The 20,366-nt window shown below is 43.5% G+C and overlaps 1 protein-coding gene across 5 annotated transcripts in view; it reads right to left on the bottom strand.

Moving 5' to 3' along the window:
• SLC24A2 (solute carrier family 24 member 2) overlaps positions 1-20,366 on the bottom strand; it is a 292,853-nt gene that overhangs the window by 32,209 nt on the left and 240,278 nt on the right. For all 5 annotated transcript variants that reach the window (XM_086414937.1, XM_086414940.1, XM_086414939.1 and 2 more), the window contains one exon: positions 16,898-17,016. In XM_086414937.1, coding sequence (XP_086271063.1) covers positions 16,898-17,016 — 119 coding nt within the window. The remainder of the gene's footprint in view (positions 1-16,897; positions 17,017-20,366) is intronic.

Genomic DNA, 20,366 nt, shown 5'->3' with positions numbered 1-20,366 from the left:
ATGCTACTCTATGTGATAACATTGTGATAAATGGACAACTACCTTCTTGGATTCATTTATCAACACTGAAGGTTGGAATCTAGAGGTCTGGCTATCAGAATACCTACTTACAGTTAGACAAGAACAATTCCAGGGGTCAGCACCTATTGGGAGGTCTCCGGGGCAAGCAACTTAGTTTTATTTTCCTTTATCTAGTGAATGGAGGAATGGCAGCAGTCTGTCTTGTTTGTGGTCTAGTAGCATGAGAATCCAGAGAAGGCAATGGCACCCCACTCCAGTACTCTTGCCTGGAAAATCCCATGGATGGAGGAGCCTGGTAGGCTGTAGTTCATGGGGTTGCGGAGAGTCGGACATGACTGAGCGACTTCACTTTCACTTTTCACTTTCATGCATTGGAGAAGGAAATGGCAACCCACTCCAGTGTTCTTGCCTGGAGAATCCCAGGGACGGGGGAGCCTGGTGGGCTGCCGTCTATGGGGTCGCACAGAGTCGGACACGACTGAAGCGACTTAGCAGCAGCAGCAGCAGCAGCATGAGAATTTGTCCAGCTTCCTTGCACGTGATTCTTGTACTATTTCCACCGGTACCTGGTCTGCGTGGTTTGCCCCAGCACAAGTGTCAGGTTTCCAGTGGAGGGGCCTGAGTTGGATTCATTAGTCCAGTAGCTGCCTCTCCAGCCAGAAAAATATTTCTTGGAAGCAACATAATTTCTTATTTTTATCTGTGAAGGGCACTGTGCAGAATTCCAGTGTGAAGGTGAGCCCGCTTTAATGCAATCTCTGTTAGCAGAGAATTAAAATGAACACCCGGGAGGCATCTGAAAATAGGCCATCTTTGAGTTCAGTTTTATTGATCGGTAATAACGTCTCATCTCCAGTTCACAAGGAGCAGTCTCAGAGGATAACCTGAACCTGCCTCCATCTCAGCTTGGTGGGGGTTCGATTCTCCTTTAACCCTCACAAAAGGACCACTCAGTTCAGCACTATAGAATGCCACCTCTTTTCACTGGAAAGTCCCTTCAGTGTGGCATGATGCTCGATAAAATACAATACCAGTACTTTCATATCTATGTAGAAACAGAATTCATTTATGCTAAAACACTGGGCCAAGGTCAAGCTGGGGGCAGGTGAAGATTTACAGAGATTTGTACTGTAGTATCGTTAGTCACTCAGTCATGTCCGATTCTGCAACCCTATGGACTGTAGCCTGCCAGGCTCCTCTGTGCGTGGAGTTTTCCAGGGAAGAGTACTGGAGTGGGTTGCCATTCCCTTCTCCAGGAAGTCATTTGTAATTCTACTTAAAAATAATAGTCCCTAATACATTTATTATTGCTGCTGATTCTATAATATATCTGTAGGAAAAAACATCAGTTCTACCTCTACATTGTACAGCTACACAGGTGCCCACATGAATGATCAAGCAGGGCAAAGCTCATGGAGTGTGGTGCATGCTACAAATCCCCAACAGGGACCCCAGGGGCTGGGAGTGGGAAAAACTATCCATAAAAACATTCATCAAGCCTGAGACATGAGGCTGGGCAGGTGAGTGCATCAAGAATATTAAAACTGTCACCCTCAACAAAAGTCACTAATAAAACACGTGAAATATCTAGGCTACATGGGAGGCATTCATCTATAGACTGGGGCAATCGCAGGATGCACAGTACCTGAAAGAGACCAGGGGATCAGCAAACGTTAATCCTCTTCCCTTCTGTCCTTAACCTCATCTCTGCAACTAACTAGCTGTGTGCCCTCAGGCAAGTCAATGGAAATGCTGGAATAGAGAAAGAACACATCCATGCCACCTGCAAGGCATCTGGACCTGGTGTACCTCACCCCTTTGCTGCTGCTGCTGCTGCTGCTAAGTCACCTCAGTCTGTGCGACCCCATAGACGGCAGCCCACCAGGCTTCCCGTCCCTGGGATTCTCCAGGCAAGAACACTGGAGTGGGTTGCCATTTCCTTCTCCAATGCATGAAAGTGAAAAGTGAAAGTGAAGTCGCTCAGTCATGTTCGACTCTAGCGACCCCATGGACTGCAGCCTACCAGGCTCCTCCGTCCATGGGATTTTCCAGGCAAAAGTACTGGAGTGGGGTGCCATTGCCTTCTCCCCCTCACCCCTTTATTGGCCCCCAAAGTCCTTTAAAACCTTGTCATTGTGAAGCAGAGTTTTTTTGTCTTCTGCATTGTTTTAATGTGGGACTACCTTCCTGTGGACTTTGCTGGTGGCTCAGACAGTAAAGCGTCTGTGTACAATGCGGGAGACCCAGGTTCAATCCCTGGGTCGGGAAGATACCCTGGACAAGGAAATGGTAACCCACTCCAGTACTCTTGCCTGGAAAATCCCATGGATGGAGGATCCTGTTAGGCTACAGTCCATGGGGTTGCAAAGAGTTGGACATGACTGAGCAACTTCACTTCACTTCACCTTCCTGTCCAAGAACTTGTCATTCATTTCATCATATGGACACTGAATGATTGTGAAAGACAAGCTGCAATCATAGACCTCTGCAATCATTTGGTAGAGGGCCTTTAGGGCCCCAGAATTTTAGAGCCAGAGGAGACCCGGGTCGTTGAGCCCACCCCCATTACTTGAGGGCCCTAAGATGAAGTGATATGCAGAAAGGAGGAAGCTCACAGTGCCAGGTTCCTTTCACACCCAACCCAAGGCTCTTCCAAAATAGCACGTGGCGGAGCCGTCATGACTGGGATTAGTGTCCTTATACGTAACTGGGAAGCTAGCTTGCCCTTCTGCCTTATGAAGACATACTGACTAAATGTCCATTTACGATCCAGGAAGCAGGCTGCAACAGCCACCTAATCGTGGACTTCTCAGCCTCCCAAATTGTAAGAAATAAATTCCCATTAGTCAGCTACACAGTCTGTGGTATTTTTCTTACAGCATCCAAGACAGCTTTGAAGGGGAAATGAAGGGCAGATTTGGGAGTATGTGTGGGGAGTGGGGGCCACTGTGATACTCTCTTCCCTCCTCTACCTCCTTGAGTGACATCTCCAAAGAGCCAGGTACAAATTTAGAAGTCAGAAAGATAATAACAAGCATCATATATTAACACATGTATGTGCAATATAGAAAAATGGTACAGATGAACCTATTTGCAGAGCAGAAACAAAGACACAGATATAGAGAACAAGGACACCAAGGCAGGAAAGGAGGGGTGGGATGAATTGGGAGACCGGGATTGACATATATACACTGCTATGTATAAAATAGATAATTAATGAGAACCTACTGTATATCACAGGGAACTCTACTCAATGCTCTGTGGATCTAAATGGAAAGGAAATCCAAAAAAAGGGATACACACACACACACACATATATACACACATACATCCATATAGCTGATGCACTTTGCAGCAGAAACTTACACAATATTGTAAAGCAACTATACTCCAATAAATTTTTTTTTTACAAAAGAAATGTGGGTACTGATAAGATATCAATGAATGTCAGAACTCCAAATATAGGTGAAAAAGAAAGACTTGTCCTTTAGCATCTCTGTCCAAGAAAAATGTGCAGAAATTTAGCTCAGGTTTGATATAGGATGAGGTGACAGGCAAGTACACCAAAATGAGGGCTTGAGATTTTACGGGCATTTCATTGCTCAATGTCACCCCTGATTCTCATAACAGTGGATAATCCTGTACTGGCTACTTCTAAAATGAATATCTAGGGGACACTGGAGGAGATGGATTAAGCCCTTTACAATCATAAACTTTCCTGAGGCTCACTTTAGCAAGCAATGAAACAGGAGGCGGGTTATTTCCAGATTCCAGCATTCCATGTTCAAAGGCCAGTGGAACCTCAGGGGAAGAATATGCCCCACAAAACAGCATCATCTTTGAACAGGGATGATGTGCTTCTCCTCCTATATCTGTCCTCTTTCATTATTGAAGCATTAAAAATACTCTCTTTGACAGAGGTGGCATGTTTTATTTTTCCAATTAGGTTTCCTTGGGAACTGGTGGAAAGGTGTGTGCGTGGGATGCTCCTAGAGAGAGAAGAAATCTTGAAAGTGTCTTACCTAATGAAGGGATTGTTGGAGAAGGGATTAATAAATTAATAGACAAGACCCACTTATGCTCCAGGACATTGTTTTACAATGTAATTGCTGTTATATAAAACTGACTGAGATAATCTAGGAAGAGCACTTAGAACTGTGTTTGGCGCAGAGTAAACACTCAGTAAATGTTAGTTATTATTATTATTGTTAATAAATGGTTAGGAGAATAACTCCTTCAAAGATGTCCAGAAGAAAGAAGTTTGACTTGGTGAATTATAATACTTCCAAGCAATAAAATTCTATGATTCAATTTTTTCATGTGAAAGTGGAAACTGCAATAATTGTGTTCCCCCATATATCCATTCATCTGACACTTATTGAGCATTCATTGACTGTAGTGATGTCAACAATCTAATTTACTTTCCTGTTTTGTAAGAGGAATAAATAGAAGACCTTTGTAAATAAGATGAAAGGAAAAATTCCACAGCCCTAAGGAGAAAACGCTCTTTTATTTCAGTAGATAGGCTGTAAGCAGAGTTTTTATCTGAAACAAAGCTTCCAAGCAGACTCATAATATTGTGACACCTTGATTCTGTGTTTTGTGCAGAGCTAAAAACAATCCTAGAGTTGGAGCTCTCAAAGGTAAAATTACCAAAAATGCAGAGTCATACTTTAATACAGTGAAAAGCTCTGAAATCAACATCTATTTGGCAAGTAGAAGGTGCCAAAAAACATTCCATGAAGTGCTTTACCACCAAGGAAATCTATTAAAAATGAGATTAAAAAAATATCCATATGGTTACTGTATTAGTCTGCTTGGGCCACCACAACAAACACCATAGACTAGGTGGCTTGAGCAATAGAAATTTGTTATAAATACCATAAATACCAGCTGCCTCGGGGACAGTAAGTGGTTCTCATCTCATCTTCATTTTTGTTTCCCTAAACCAGGTGGCCAATTAGTGTGGTCAACATACCAGCAGCTTTCACTTTGTCTATTACAGAACTAGAATGTCATGCTTGAAATTCAAAAGATCAACCCATAAAAATTCTTCACACCTGGGTTGTGGATCATTTTGGTCTCACAGACCTAAAGACCTACGCTCAAAACCTCTAAGTGGCACAAGGGAAAATGGATTTTGGGGACCCCAGAGCTATTGTTCAGGGCTTGCCAAACAAGGTGTGTACGAGTCATTTTGCGAGCAAACTCAGAGTTCTGGAATGGGTCAGCAAAGGGCTAAAAGGAGAATTTCATTTGTCATTTGCCTTTCCTGTTTAAAAAGGGAATAAAAACAGGATAGCCATGAGAAGAAAGTCTGTTAGACACAATGATGAAAAAACCAGAGTTGCATTTGGAAAAATTCAGGTACTCAACTCAAAGATGAGTCCTTACTGACTCTTATGGACAGAGTGTTGTGTCCCTCCAAAATTCATAGGTGGTGCTGGAGAAGACTCTTGAGAGCCTCTTGGACAGCAAGGAGATCAAACCAGTCCACCCTATAGGAAATCAACCCTGGATACTCATTGGAAGGACTAATGATGAGGTTGAAGCTCCAATACTTTGGTCACCTGATGAGAAGAGCTGACTCATTGGAAAAGACCCTGATCCTGGGAAAGATTGAAGGCAGGAGGAGAAGGAGGTGACAGGGGATGAGATGGTGACAGGATGAGGTGACAGAAGGAGGTGACAGGGGATGGCATCATCGACTCAATGGACATGGGTTTGAGAAAACTCCAGGAGTTGGCGATGGACAGGGAGGCCTGGGGTGCCGCAGTTCATGGGGTCGCAAAGAGTTGGACAAGACTGAGTAAACTGAACTGAACTGAGGTCATAGGAGTGAGACCCTGATGCTACAGGATTAGTGTCCTTGTGAGAAGAGACTTCAGAGAGCACTTCTCTACTTTTTCTTGCTCTCTCCACCCACACTCCTCACCCTTTTGTGTATGAAAGGCTCTATGAAGACAAAGAGAGAAGACAGCCAACTGCACGCCAGGAAGAGAGCCCTTGCCAGAAACGGAACTGGCTGAAACCTTGACCTTAGACTTCCAGCTTCCAGGACTAGAAGAAAATAAATTTCTGTTGTTTAAGTTGCCTAGTCTGTGAATTTTTTGTTATGGCAGCCCAAGCAGACTGATACACACCTACCATATAGATAGTTACCTTTTTAAAGTATCTTATTTTGAACCTTTTTTTTTTTTTTGCTTTAAAAGAAATCATCGTGTTCACTTGCTATAATTTATTTGAAATTAATTTTTATTGGAGCATAGTTGCTTTATAATGTTGTATAATTCTTTCTTTAGTGGTGACTTCTTTATTTTTTAAATTTATTTTAATTGGGGGGTAATTGTTTTAAAATGTTGTGCTGGTTTCTGCTGTATAACAACATATGGCTTATGAATCGGCCATAAGTATACATGTGTCCCCTCTGTCTTGAGCATTTCTCCCTGTCCCCCATCACACCCCTCTAGGTCAACACAGAGCACTGAGCTGAGTTCCCTGAGCTATACAGTTACTTCCTGCTGGCTATCTATTTTACACATGCAATGGCACCCCAATCCAGTACTCTTGCCTGGAAAATCCCATGGATGGAGGAGCCTGGTGGGCTGCAGCCCATGGGGTTGTGAAGAGTCAGACACGACTAAGCGACTTCACTTTCATTTTTCACTTTCATGCATTGGAGAAGGAAATGGCAACCCACTCCAGTGTTCTTGCCTGGAGACTCCCAGGGACGGCGGAGCCTGGTAGGCTGCCATCTATGGGGTTGCACAGAGTCAGACACGACTGCAGCGACTTAGCAGCAGCAGTGTACATATGCCAATGCTACTTTCTCAATTCATCCCCTCCTCTCCTTCTCCAACTGTGTCCGAATGTCTGTTCTCTATACTCATATCTCTATTTCTGCCATGCAAATAGATTCATCAGTACCATTTTTCTAGATTCCATATACATGCATTAATATATGATATTTGTTTTTCTCCTTCTGATTTACTTCACTTTGTATAACAGGCTCTATGTTCATCCACCTCACTGCAACTGACTCAAATTCGTTCCTTTTTATGGCTGAGTAAATAACCCCTTTTCCACTCATTCTTTACTGAGTCTTTGAGAAATCTCTTTATTTTTGTTCCCTGAGTTTTTCAGTGTCTTTGCCCTTGTATTATTTACCAATATCCTTCATTCTCTTGACTCCACTCTTATCTCTATGTGTCTATCACTTATCTCTTTCCAAGAGATAAATCAAGAAGAGGTCAGTTACAAAGCATCTCTTCTGGGAAGGCAGCACCATCCTAAGATATCTGTATTGCCTTCTGAGTAGACATCCTGAACCAACAGAGAACATTTAAATGTTATACAGATTTTTTAAAAAGTGATTAATCTCAGCCTGTCTAGCAGTAGGAAATAATTGACCCCCCCCTTAAAATACCATTTTATGGTTTGTTTTACATATAGATGGGGGGAAAAAAAAAACTAGCATCAAGAATTTAGCATATCAAACACAAAATGATAAGCTTTCACTCAGCAATGGCAACCTGAAAACACTTCATCTGTTTTTCCATGACTTTGAATTGAAACCAAGATTTCAAAATATTTTGCTGTGAGTGATGAAGCTGTCTGGACCCAAGTTTCCCATGAAGCCAAGAAACCATCTTATATTAATGTAAAATGGCATTTGGAGGGTCTGGTGAAATATAATTACTTTCCTTCACTTTGTATTTTGCCCAAATAATTCTGAGGTGCAACCTACAGACAAGATGGATTTCTTTCTGTACTGCTGCTATAAACTGGTTTTTGTATAGTTTTCATGGGCTTTGTAAATCCTGCTGATACAAATCATAGAAGATTTGTCAACATAAAAGCTACTGAAGAATCATAAGAAATAATTCAAAAGTCATTCTCATTGTTTTATCATCAATTGGATTACAATTACTCACAGGACCAGTGATATTAATGTCAGTTTTTTTTCAGGGTGGCAATGGCATTTTTTTTTCTTTTTATTAATAGTCAGCCCTTAATGTATCTTATGTGAATAATTAATAGACTTTCTTTAAACTCCTTCAGAAAGCACAATGACAAATGATGTTATTAACAGTAAGATTCTAAGTGAAGTTATTATTCTCTGTCAATATTCAAATTTAGGCAGAAACTCAAGAGTCAGATCTATCTATTGCATTTTAACTGTGTTCAAAAGGCCTCTGTGTGGATCTTAAGCAGTTGGTAATACTGTACAGGTCATCTGATATTGAAACTGGATCTCAACTTTTCCTTAAAACATAAATGTATAGATTGAGAGAAAAAAAAGCGTTATCTCCTTGGAAATGGAACCCATGTACTATGGCCTGGTAGATAAAACACTAATTTTTGCTTTTCTCCTGTATAGTGTGTACTAGGTTTTCTTGGATATTAATACTTTCTTTTTTCTAAGGCAATCATAGATCTAACATGGCTTGGACCTTGAAAACTCCAGTCTGAGGAAGAATCTTTGACTATTGTTTTCCTTTCATACTTAGGTCTTGCCCTCTCTCCCCAGCACTGCCCCGTGCTCCCCTTCCACCAAAACTTCCTTTTCCTGAGTGCCAGAATGCTCTTATGTTTCATCAATGTTTCAAGAGATTGAATAGTCTCATTAATAGGGGGGAATTTGGTTCTTAGCTGTTTTTAAACTTTCAAAATGGTTGACCTGGCCATTACACCATCATCATTTAGAAGAGATACTTGCTCTTTGAATAACAGGAAGGTTTGAGGTTTGAAAACTCTCTGTTAAGCATTGCTGGGGCTTCCCTGGTGGTCCAGTGGTTATGACTCTGAGCTCCCAATGCAGGGGGTACAGGTTCCATCATCCCTGGTTGAGGGACTAAGATCTCACATGCCACTCGGCATGACCAAACAAACAAACAAACAACCCCCCAAAATCTTATCACTGTGAAGAAAGTAAACATTTTCTAACTAAAGGTAATACTTTAGGAAGAAACACATCATGTGGACTCTGGATACCATCTGCTTGGATAATCTTGGAAGTCCTTATTAGAGCTAATGTTATGGACCAATGTTCATTATGAAGTCTTTCTACAGAGCTTTAAAATCATAGCTATAACTTTAAATGACAACAATAATGCATTTTAGTTTTCTTAAGAGAAATCTAAGATTACGATCATGTCCATCATCTTTCCCTACTCACCCTTTACTTAGTCACCCAAACATTTTAATCAGCACTATAAGAGCAGATCTTAAAAACCAGATTGAGTTTAGGTAAAGACCAATGCTAGGCTGGGAAGAAATAAGTTAGAGCTGAAATTCCAGAGGGAGAAAGGAAGGGTTTAATATAGTAAGATATTATTTAAGTTGTAAAGTGAGAAAAAAAGAAGAAAAACGGGCATTTTATTCATTATCTATCTAAATATCTATCTATACAAGTGTGTGTGTGTGTGTGTGTGTGTGTGTGAGTGTGTGTGTGTGCTCTTTTCCTAGGGATGTGATAATCTTAAATAAGTCAGTTTGCCCACTGCTACAACTAGGCAACTCTTAACCAAAGCAAAGACAATTTAGATTTCCCTAAGGACAGAGAGAAGTCTTGGAGGCAAAATGAAATAAAAGCTGCAACATATAAAAAGCATAATACATGAAGAAAGAGTTAGATTTTCAAATTTCAGAACCGAAGAAATTTGCAAGGCCTTTCTCTTTCTCCCTTCGCACTGTGAGCAGGTATGTACAGAGTCTGGATGTGTTATGCCTGGAGGACATGGTGCAGAAAGGCAGGCAACTCCCCTGAGTGCGCTGGCCACGTGCCATCACCTGGCTGTTGTCGCTGCTGTTGTTGTTCGGTGGCTAAGTCGTGTCCAACTCTTTGCGACCCCATGGGCTGCAGCGTGCCAGTCTTCCCTGTCCTTCTGTATCTCCCAGAATTTGCTCAAACTCATGTCCATTGAGTTGGTGATGTCATCTTGGCAAAATTAAAATGTAAGAAAATGCTGGGTTCTGGGTGTGAAAGAATATATTTTGGAATTGTCTTTCAAACGTGGATAAACTCTCAACATTGAAAATTTGGAAGGTCGGTAAATTCTCAGTGACAGCTCAGCTCAGTTGTGTTAGAATCAACAGCATTCTATCAGCAGGCCTTGGGAGAAGATAATTAGCACTAAGCCATTTGAGAAGTCAAATTATTTCTTGGTTCCACAAAATTTACGAATGAAGCAAAAAATCTCCTGCAAAGGGACTTCTTCTGTGAGAAGTGCTCACAGAGTGCTCTTTTAGAGTGCTCTTCATTGCCAGTGTAAAGTCTGGACACAAGGAAGTTCTCAGAGATGAGGTGTCAATGTAAAATTAGTTCACTTGTAAATACAGTTTTGAAAACAGCAGGTTCATTAGATGAGATGGGTTAAACTCTCAGGAGAGTATCAGTGGTGAGTGTGTGGTGTGTGGGCTCATCGTTTCCATTAATAAAGTCGGGAGGCACACCTCATTCCTCCTGGAGCTTGATAAAAATACAACTGGGAAAGAAATAAAACTCAACAGTAAAAAGACGCTGAATTCTTTCTGTGAAACTGTGCTTTAGGTGGCCCGAGTGTCCTGATTTCACACCTGTTTTTCTGAGTCGAGAATCACAGCTCTAATTTACCCTGCTACTCAGACATTCCAGCCTGGAAACTTCAGCATCACCCAGAACTGCTTTTTCTGGTTCACTCTCTATGACTGATTTATTAACAAATGGTCTCAATGCTTCCTCAGAAACAGCTCTCACATCCAGTCACTGTCAGCCACGCTACAACTCATAGTTGATCTGAGGCCTTGTCATCTGGGCTACTTAGCAGACATTTTAAAGACTGTTTTACAAGTACTGCTAATAATGACAAGCAATTGTGCAGTGCTTATTGTTAGCCAAGAACTGTTCTATGAGCATTCTAGTCTCACAACGATGCTGTGAAATAGGATAGTCTCCTTGTTTCAGAGAGAAGAAAGATGAGAACAGAGAGGTTAAGTAACTTGTCCAAAGTCACACAGCTGGGGAGTGGCAAATCTTGGATTTGAACTCATGTGGTCTGTCTTCAGAGACTTTTCTCTTAAGGGACTAATGCACACTGGTTCTGTTTTCATTTAACCCATTACTGGTTTTAGTTGTTGCATTTTTGGGGGATAGGTAAAACAGTTAACTGGTTCAAAATTCAAAAGCTACAGAAGGCTACATACTGAAAAATGCATGCAGAAGTCTACTTCCCACCCCAGTTCCTTACTGCAGACCGCTGTTCTGTAGCAATCAGCCAGTTTCTTCAACAGAATCCAAAGCAAATGCTTCCACATTACTATGTTATTTCCTTCCTTTTTTCCCCTCTTACAAAGAGTACACTGGATGAATTTGGCATGTTGCCTTTTCCACTTAACAACATATACTGAAGATCATTCCATATAAGTGCATGAAGAGCTTCCTTGTTATTTTTTTCTTTCTCTTTTTCTGTTTTTGGGTAAAGACTACAGATGGTTGAAAAGAGGGGTGGGCAAGCTTTTCCTGAAAAGGGCCAGATAGTAAATATTTTAGGCTTTATGGGCCTTATGGTCTCTGTCACATATGCTGCTGCTGCTTTTATCTAAAGCTTCAAGAAGATAAAAACATTCTTATCTCAGGGGTCGTTCAAAAACAGGCTGCAGGCCAGATCTGGCCACAGATCACAGTTTGCTAGGACTTTCCTGGTGGCTCAGATGGTAAAGAATTTGCCTGTAATGTGGGAGACCTGGGTTTGATCCCTGGGTTGGGAAGATTCCTTGGAGGAGGGCATGGCAACCCACTCCAGTATTCTTGCCTAGAGAATCCCCATGGACAGAGGAGCCTGGCAGGTTACAGTCCATGGGGTTGCAAAGAGTTGGATATGACTGAGCGACTAAGCACAGCACAGTTTGCTAATCTTTGCACCAAATGGGCTCTTACCTTGCCACCCTGTAGCCTACCCTCCTTCACTCTGGCCCCTTCGTTGCCATTCAGAAAGAGCTCTCTTCCTATCTTACAGAGCTGATGCTGCCACTCCACGGCACTCCCTGCTTCCAGCAGGGGGATGTCCGTACTTCTCAGGCAGAGCCACAATGCCCTTCCTGATCCCCGTGTGTCTCCTCCCTCCCCGTCCACTGCTCTGGTCCAGGCCTCATCAGCTCTGCCCCTACTCCTGCAGCCACCTCACTGCCCCACCACTGCCATCCACTTTCTTGCTGCACATCCGATCTCGACACCTCAGTGCAGCCTCTTGGATCTTTCACAGGTGCAAATCACATCTGGGAACTTATGACAGCTTGTTGTTGCCCTGGAAGGAAGTCAAGTTGCGTATCATGGTCCTCAAGGCAGGCCAGCCCTGCTGGGAGCTCACTGCCACCATCTTCCCTCCCCCTGCTCCCCACTCTCCAGCCACACTGACTTCTCTGTTCCTCAAACAAGTCAAGCTCATTTCTGCCTCTGTGGATGCTGTTCCCTTGGCCTGGCTTGTTCTTTTTTTCCAAGATTTTTATTTTTATTTGGTTGTGGACTGTTTTTAAAGTCTTTATTGAATTTGTTGCAATATTGCTTCTGCTTTATGTTTTATTTTTTCCCCGCAAGGCACATGGGATCTTAGCTCCCAGACCAGGGATTGACCTCGCACCCTTTTTCTGCATTGGAAGGCAAAGTCTTAACCACTGGACCACCACAGATGTTCCGGCTGGCTTGTTCTTAAAAGTTCAGCCTCTGTTCAAATACCACTTCCTTACTGAAGCTTTCCCTCACCTCCCAACCTAAAGGGGCCCCTCCACTCGCCCTCCATTGAGTCACAAGGCTTTATTTTCTTCATGGCCCCATTGCTGTCCATAATTATGTCTTGCTTTACATTTGCAGTCTCTCTGCTCTGCTAGAATGGTCCTAAAATTCTGCTAGAATTTCCAAGGCCCAGCACATCGCCTAACACATACTGGATGATCACTGAAAGTTTCTGATTCAACAATGGAAGAATTTCAGCCCAACTCACTTTTCCAAGTGGATTTCTCCTCCATCTTCACCTCACATTTCAGTCTCTAGTTCTGCTGGCCTTTTCACCAATCACTAACATGAATTTCCCTCTTAAGGGAACATGTTGTCATCGCCTCCTTTTTTGAGCAACAAACTCCTACTCACTCATCAATGCCCAGCTCAAATATTACCTCTTCTTTTAAGGTTTTGCACTTTTCCTTCCCTGGGTCTTCCTCTGGAAGGCCCCCAGAACACTTTGTATACACTTTCCTGACATATGTGTGAAGGTCACCCAGTTGTGTCAGACTCTTTGTGACCCCATGGACTGGAGCCCACCAGGCTCCTCTGGAATTCTCCAGACAAGAATATTGGAATGGGTTGCCATTTCCTTCTCCAGGGGATCGTCCTGACTCAGGGATCGAACCTGGGTCTCCTGCACTGCAGGTAGACTCTTTATGTGACATGATGATGATAAGTCACTTCAGTCGTGCCCGACTCTGTGCAACCCCATAGACGGCAGCCCTCCAGGCTCCTCTGTCCCTGGGATTCTCCAGGCAAGAACACTGGAGTGGGTTGCCATTTCCTTCTCCAATGCATGCATGCATGCTAAGTCACTTCAGTCATGTCCGACTCTGTGCGACTCCATGGACAGCAGCTCACCAGGCTCCTCTGTCCACAGGATTCTCTAGGCAAGAATACTGGAGTGGGTTGCCATTTCCTTCTGGGTCATAATTATTTACCTACTACAGATGTTTATTTATTTGCTTATCATACCCTGGATATACTCAAACATTATATATGTATACATTCTTTCTATATGTAATTTTCATTTTAGCTACAACGAACATTTTGCCTACAGGGGAGGGACATCTTGGATGCTATTTATACAGTAGGTATGGGCACATAGGGTTCCCCATGGCTCAGTGGTAAAGAATCCACCCACCAAGGCAGAAGACACAGGTTCCATCCCTGGGTTGGGAAGATCCCCTGGAAAAGGGAATGACAACCCACTCCAGTATTCTTGCTTGGAGAATCCCATGAACAGAGGAGCCTGGTGGGCTACAGTCCACGGGGTCACAAAAGAGTTGGACATGACTTAGCAACTAAAGAACAACAAAATGGGCACTAATAAATAAGAGCATTTAGCTCTGTGCTAAGTGCTTTATGTATATTATCTCATGTAATTCTCCTAATATCCTGAATGAGGCAGGTACTGTGATTATCTGTACTTTGCAGATGAGGAAACTAGAAGAAGGTTCGATAACTCTCTCGTGTTGGCCCTGAAAATCACTGCCAGGCTGTGCTGCGGGCAGCTGGTGGCGTGGCTCTCTGAAGGCCTGTGTGCCCTTGAGCTCTCAGTGTATCAGCATGGTGCACAAACTTGTCCTGTTACCCTGAGTGAGACCTGGGGACACAGCTCTGCTCAGAGAGGGGTTGGCTGGGGCTCTGTCAACCCCCTGCAGCAAGCTGCTTCCATGTGGGGGGTATAGCTGTCCCTCTGCCAGCCAGATGGACAGGCACGGTGATGAGGGTGCCCTCTGCACACCTGTGATTGTGCGTCCCCAAGGACAGCCAGATGTTCTTGGGGCCTGCCTCCTTCTGCCACATGCTGCAGACAGAAGCTGCTCTGCCAGCTCACCCTTGAGCTAATGCGAAGGGAGCGTGGGGCTCTGGGCAGGAGGGCGAGAGCCTAGGAGGCAGAGGAGACAAGGGCAGAAGGAGCTGCCGTGTCTCTATTTTCCTTTAGTCATTTCCCCCCCGCCCCCTGGCGCTTTACTGAGGTATAACTGACAAATAAAAATTCCATCTATTTAAGGTGTACAACGTGAAGATAGGTATACCTCATGAAAAGCACAGCAAAGGAAACAACAGACAAATGAAAAGGCAACCTATGGAGTGGGAGAAAATATCTACAAGTCATATATCTGATAAGGAGTTAATAACCAAAATATATGAGGAACTCTTACAACTCAATAGCAAACAATGAATAACCCAATTGAAAAATGGGTGAAGGATCTGAGTAGATATTCTTCTGAAGGAGACGACATACAAATGGCCAACACATGTGCAAAAAGGTGCTTGACATCTTTATCCTTTCCTTTAAATGAAGAAACTTTCTTTGCATGTTTCTTCAGGGAATAAAGGAAACAGGCGACAATAAACAAGTGTCTTCTAAGAAGCACAGACTTCCTCTGTTGCAGACAGCATCCCAATGTAAAGGAGAAGGGAGGGTTGGAATGGATTTGCTGTAGTCAGGCTTCATTATCAGCTCATTGGGAAAATTCTGTCTAGAGAAGTGGGTCACAAACTTTAGGGCCATGCTACTCAAAAAGTGTGGTTCTTAGACCAGCCATGTCAGAATGACCTGGAAGCTCAGGAGAGCTGCAGACTGGGGACCCCACTCCGGACCTGACAAACCAGACCCCAAATTTGAATAGAATCCTTCAGGAAATTTCTAAACACATTATAGTTTGAGCAACACCGACTCAAGGGTAACTGGTTAAAATGTAAATTTGGGACTCTATGCCTTAGAAATTCTGATTCACTTGATGAGGGTGAGATCCAGAAATCTAACAAGCACCACCTACTTTTTTTTCCTGCCGACTTTTTTGAGCAACTGTGGTCCTGAGGCAGTGGAAACAGTACAGATTCTGTATTTAGACAGTCCTAAGGCAACAGTCCCAGTATTCTTGCCTGGACAATCCCCAAGGACAGAGGAGCCTGGTGGGCTACAGTCCATAGCGTCGCAGAGTCAGACACGCAGGATCAGCTCTAAGAAGCGACTTAGCACACACACACAAGATCAAATCTCAGCTCTAATAGCTACAAACCAAGTAATCTTGAATAACTGCTTTAGCATCCTCACCTATAAAACAGAGATACTAAATGTTTATACCTTCAGCTGGGAGGTTTAAAGTGATAGCATAGACAAAGCGCCTAGTGCTGAAGCTATGGCACACACACAGTGTGTATAAATGTTAAGTATTGTAGCCATTAGATCGAACAGCTATCTAATGGTTGCAACACCGAATGGTGGACTGGACCACAGTACTGACTAATTTCAACTGCAGGGACTAAAAAGGCCAAAGGGGGTTAACCAAGGAATGATGGCTGTGGTCTCTCTGTTACTTAATCATGGCCCTGAAGACACAGAGAGGATTAGACTGCAGCAGTGATCAAACTTTATCATCTATTAGAAATCACCAGGGACAGGAGTTAAAATGATGATTCCTTGGATGTGTGTGTAATGTATGGCTGAGTCCCTTCGCTGTTCACCCGAAACTATCACAGCATTGTTAATCGGCTACACCCCAAAACAAAACAAAAAGTTCAGAAGAAAAAGGTGCTGATTCCTGGGTGCTGCTTCTCAGTGATTCTACTTCCCACTGGATCTGGGATATGGACCAGGGATCTGCATTTTTATCCCCAGGAGATCTGATGCATGACTCCTCCAATCTCACTCTGAGAAACAGTGGGTAGGAGAATGTCTGTGTGCATGCTAAGTCGCTTCAGTTATGTCTGACTCTGTGCAACCCTATGGACCAGAGCCCATCAGGCTCCTCTGTCCATGCGGTTCTCCAGGCAAGAATACTGGAGTGGGTTACTGTGCCATCTTCCAGGGGATCTTCCCGAACCAGGGCTCAAACTCGCATCTCTTACATCTCCTGCATTGCAGGTGGGTTCCTTACTACTAGTGCCACCTGGGAAGCCTGGGTTGGAGAATATGTGCACTTATATGATGAATGAAGAGTCTGATGCATGCGGTGCCCTGGCTGGTACTGGGAAGTACACACAGGGACGGATGACTCTGGGGTCCTCTGAGCTGGGAGCTGGGGCCTCCGAGAATGCAGGTCTATGCTGCTATGCTAAAATATTGACACACACAACAGCCTGGAGAGCAATGAAAAACTGCTGTACCTGGGCTTCTGCAGCTTCGATGCTGTGGGAGAGATTTCCATTTTGTACCGGTTCCGAAGCATCACTGGAGGGTGTCATCTCCACTTCTGTGCTGGTGCTGTTTGGGAGCTCGATTTTTTCTGTGATAAAATTTAGACACACAGAAGGCAAGCAAATGGAGTCAGTGGGGGTAAGAGCCATATTGAGAAGAACATCCTAAAATGTTGGGCCAAGGGAGAAGGTAGTGGCGTCCAAGGGGTGATAAGACCCAGGGCTGGGTTGTGCCAAATGTCTAGGATTTTTTTGCCCCCCTGCCTTTCAGTGAACTCAGCCCTCCTCCTCTCTTTAATAGCTCCCTGGCATCCCCGCTGGCCTATATCTGACCTTGGGTACCCTATCAACTCTAGGGGTATGCCTTCTCTAGATTGGGCAAACTTACCAACTTGTCATTCAAGAACATGAGCACGGACATTTTAAAACCAAAACCACACCCAATTTCCACACCACTGTCTATACCCATGATCACATCCTGCAGAGATTTTCTTATGGCAGGATCTTTTCTTCTGTAATTACATTCTGCTGCTAAGTCGCTTCAGTTGTGGCCAACTCTGTGAGACCCCATAGACGGCAGCCCACCAGGCTCCCCCGTCCCTGGGATTCTCCAGGCAAGAACACTGGAGTGGGTTGCCATTTCCTTCTCCAATGCATCAAAGTGAAAAGTGAAAGTGAAGTCACTCAGTCATGTCGAATTCTTAGCAACCCCATGGACTGTAGCCCACCAGGCTCCTCCGTCCATGGGATTTTCCAGGCAAGAGTACTGGAGTGGGGTGTCATTGAGAAGGGACATTTATTAGCTTGGGCTTCAGGAGACTTGAGTCTTAGGCTCTGCTCTGACAGAATCAGGTGGTCATCTCAGGCAAGGTCCCTCATTTCTGCAGAACCTTAGCTATGCGATGAGGGGAATCAACTGGGTGACCTCCAAGGCCCAATACTTCTAGTTCTAATTCCCTCAGGCTCAGTGGGTGGAAAGTTCTACCAGGGCATCGGTGTTGTGGGTAGGGCAAACCTGGGAACCTGGCCTTCTCGAAATGCCTGGAGGATACTACTTAAGAGGTTCCATACTTGGGCATCCTATAGAAGACCAGGCAAGGGCAAGGGATGAACAAGTAATTGAGATAAAAATCTGTGTCATTCCTGACTGAGAAGCAACACTTGGCTAGAGTGACTCTCAGGTAATAGTTGAGTACTGGGACTTCTGGACACTGGGCATCATAGGCGGGCCTGGGTTCATACTCTGATGCTACTGCTTAAGCTGTGGGGTCCTTAGTATGTGACTTAGCCTCTCTGATGTTCAGCTTCCTTATCTGTAAAACTGGAATGATGCAGATTTAGAGAATGAAATCATGGTGGCCGGGGGAAGGATGGGGAAAAGGGATAGTTAGGGAGTTTGGGACGGGCATGTCCACACTGCTATATTTAAAATGGATAACCAACAAGGACCCACTGTATAGGCTGTGGAGCTCTGCTCAATGTCATGCAAAGCCTGGATGGGAGGGCAGTTTGGGGAAGAATGGATACACGTATATGTATGGCTGAACCCTTTTGCTGTTTACCTGACACCGTCACAACTGTTTGTTAATCGGCTATACCCCAATACAAAAGCAAAAGGTAAAAAAATCGGGGTGATGATGACAGTAGAACCACCACCGCTGCTCTGACCAACAACAATATGATCAAAGGGCACACCTGTAGAGATTACACAAGAAAATGAATTAAAGCTCTCAGTACAGTGCCTGGAACAGAGTGAGCAAAGAAGAAACATAAACTGTTTGGATCCACTTTACAGCACCCGACTTGCACTAGAAGATTTTTTCCAGGGCTCAGAGGAACACCTGCAGGGGATCAGTGATCGGGCACATGCAGGTTTTTTTGCCATAATTTCAGGGAGAGGGAAATATAAAGGGTTGCCCTCTGGCCGAGCTGGGTCGAGTCTTGGGACTTGTCAAGTCTAGGAGTTTGGCTGTGTGTGGTTCAGTGTCAGGGTCACCAGGAGTACCGGAAAGCTCATTAGTCTCAGATGTGGGCAGCTTCAGGCTGCTCAGAAAGTATTAGAGTATTTCTAGCAACTTCAGAAAAATTAAACATTTCTATCACTGATAAATTTACTGGGAAATAATTTGCGAGTTATATAAAAATGGTTGAATTTGAAGGAGCCAAATTTTGGAAGCCATAGGGAATGCTATGTTTATTCATGTATTCAGTTGTGGAATACAGAGGCATAAATGCATTTGAATATGGAAAGCCACCGAAACTCCAACTTCTTTTATCTTAGTAGTGATCGTGTTTTCATAATGATGTTCTGCTGTGTGTGATTGTCTGTTTTTCCTAATATGCTTGGTTCCTAATATGCTTGGGAAATACTAAATCTGTGTTTGTGTGTCTTTTAGCTGAGTTGATACAACTTTAGGATCAGCCTTTAATGACCAAAAAAAAAAATGGGGTTCTGGGTCCCAAAGTGAAGTTAAGATGTATAAGAACAGACATGAACACATTAGAAGAAGCGACTTCCCAGGAGTGAGAGCTAACATTTTAGTTTAAGTTTTTTCCCCACCCCGTACCCAATAGAATCTTGACTGTTTCTTGGCCAAAGATTGTTCCTGAAGCTAGAAGTCAGGAGAACAGAGGAGACATAAGCTCTTCCAAGGAATGTCATATATTTTGAGCGCAACACTGTTAAATTTTGTCTGCAGATAATTTTAGTTTCTTGGGCATCATGTATTGCATAGATCCAGATTAGGGTAAATTTAGACTGAATTTAGAATTTGAGAGCTACATTAGAGTCACAGACTGGAGAGGAGGAACATTATGTTCCAAGTTAAAATAAGACCACTAAATGTCACGATCTGGTCACAAAGGAACTCAGAAAAAGTCAACCAAAAGGGACCGGAGCTAGTTGCTGAATTCTTAAGAGGGGAGAGTCAGGGCCATCTTTCAGGGACCCGGGAACTCAGTTCAGGAGCAACCAAGTGAACATCTAGTAATTTGGTGGGGGTGATGCAGGAGATGTCATAGGTACAAAATCCGGTTACCAAGCAAGAACTTCAGAAAGGGTACTCTCACCTTTTGTCAAGTATTAAATGACAGGTCTGTCCTCTTTTTGTGCAAGCTCCCAAATGGAGTGATTTTCTACTCCAGTGGAGATGTATGGTTAGGATTTATTTTAAATTTATTTAATTTATTTTAATTTTTTTTTACTTATTTAACATTATTATTTGTTTATTTTATATGGCTCCTCATAGAATCATTTCACTCTTTTTAAAGTTCCCCTGGGAGTAGGTGACCTATTGGGTCTGTTCTTGCCCTGGGACCCACCAGGGAAAGTGGGACTCTTTCGGATGTCCGAGAAAGGGCTGAGCAACAGGGTTCTGTATCTGCACTGACTTGGGATGCCCACACCGGGTCCTGCTTCTCTGCACCTTGCTTCACGCAC

The sequence above is a fragment of the Bos grunniens genome, chromosome 8 (genome assembly GCF_055505025.1).
Source record: "Bos grunniens cultivar Pamir isolate PY7600 chromosome 8, Bosgru_T2T1.0, whole genome shotgun sequence".
Lineage (NCBI taxonomy): Eukaryota > Metazoa > Chordata > Mammalia > Artiodactyla > Bovidae > Bos > Bos grunniens.
Note: the sequence above shows the minus strand (reverse complement) of the source record. Positions and strands in the feature narration are given on the sequence as shown.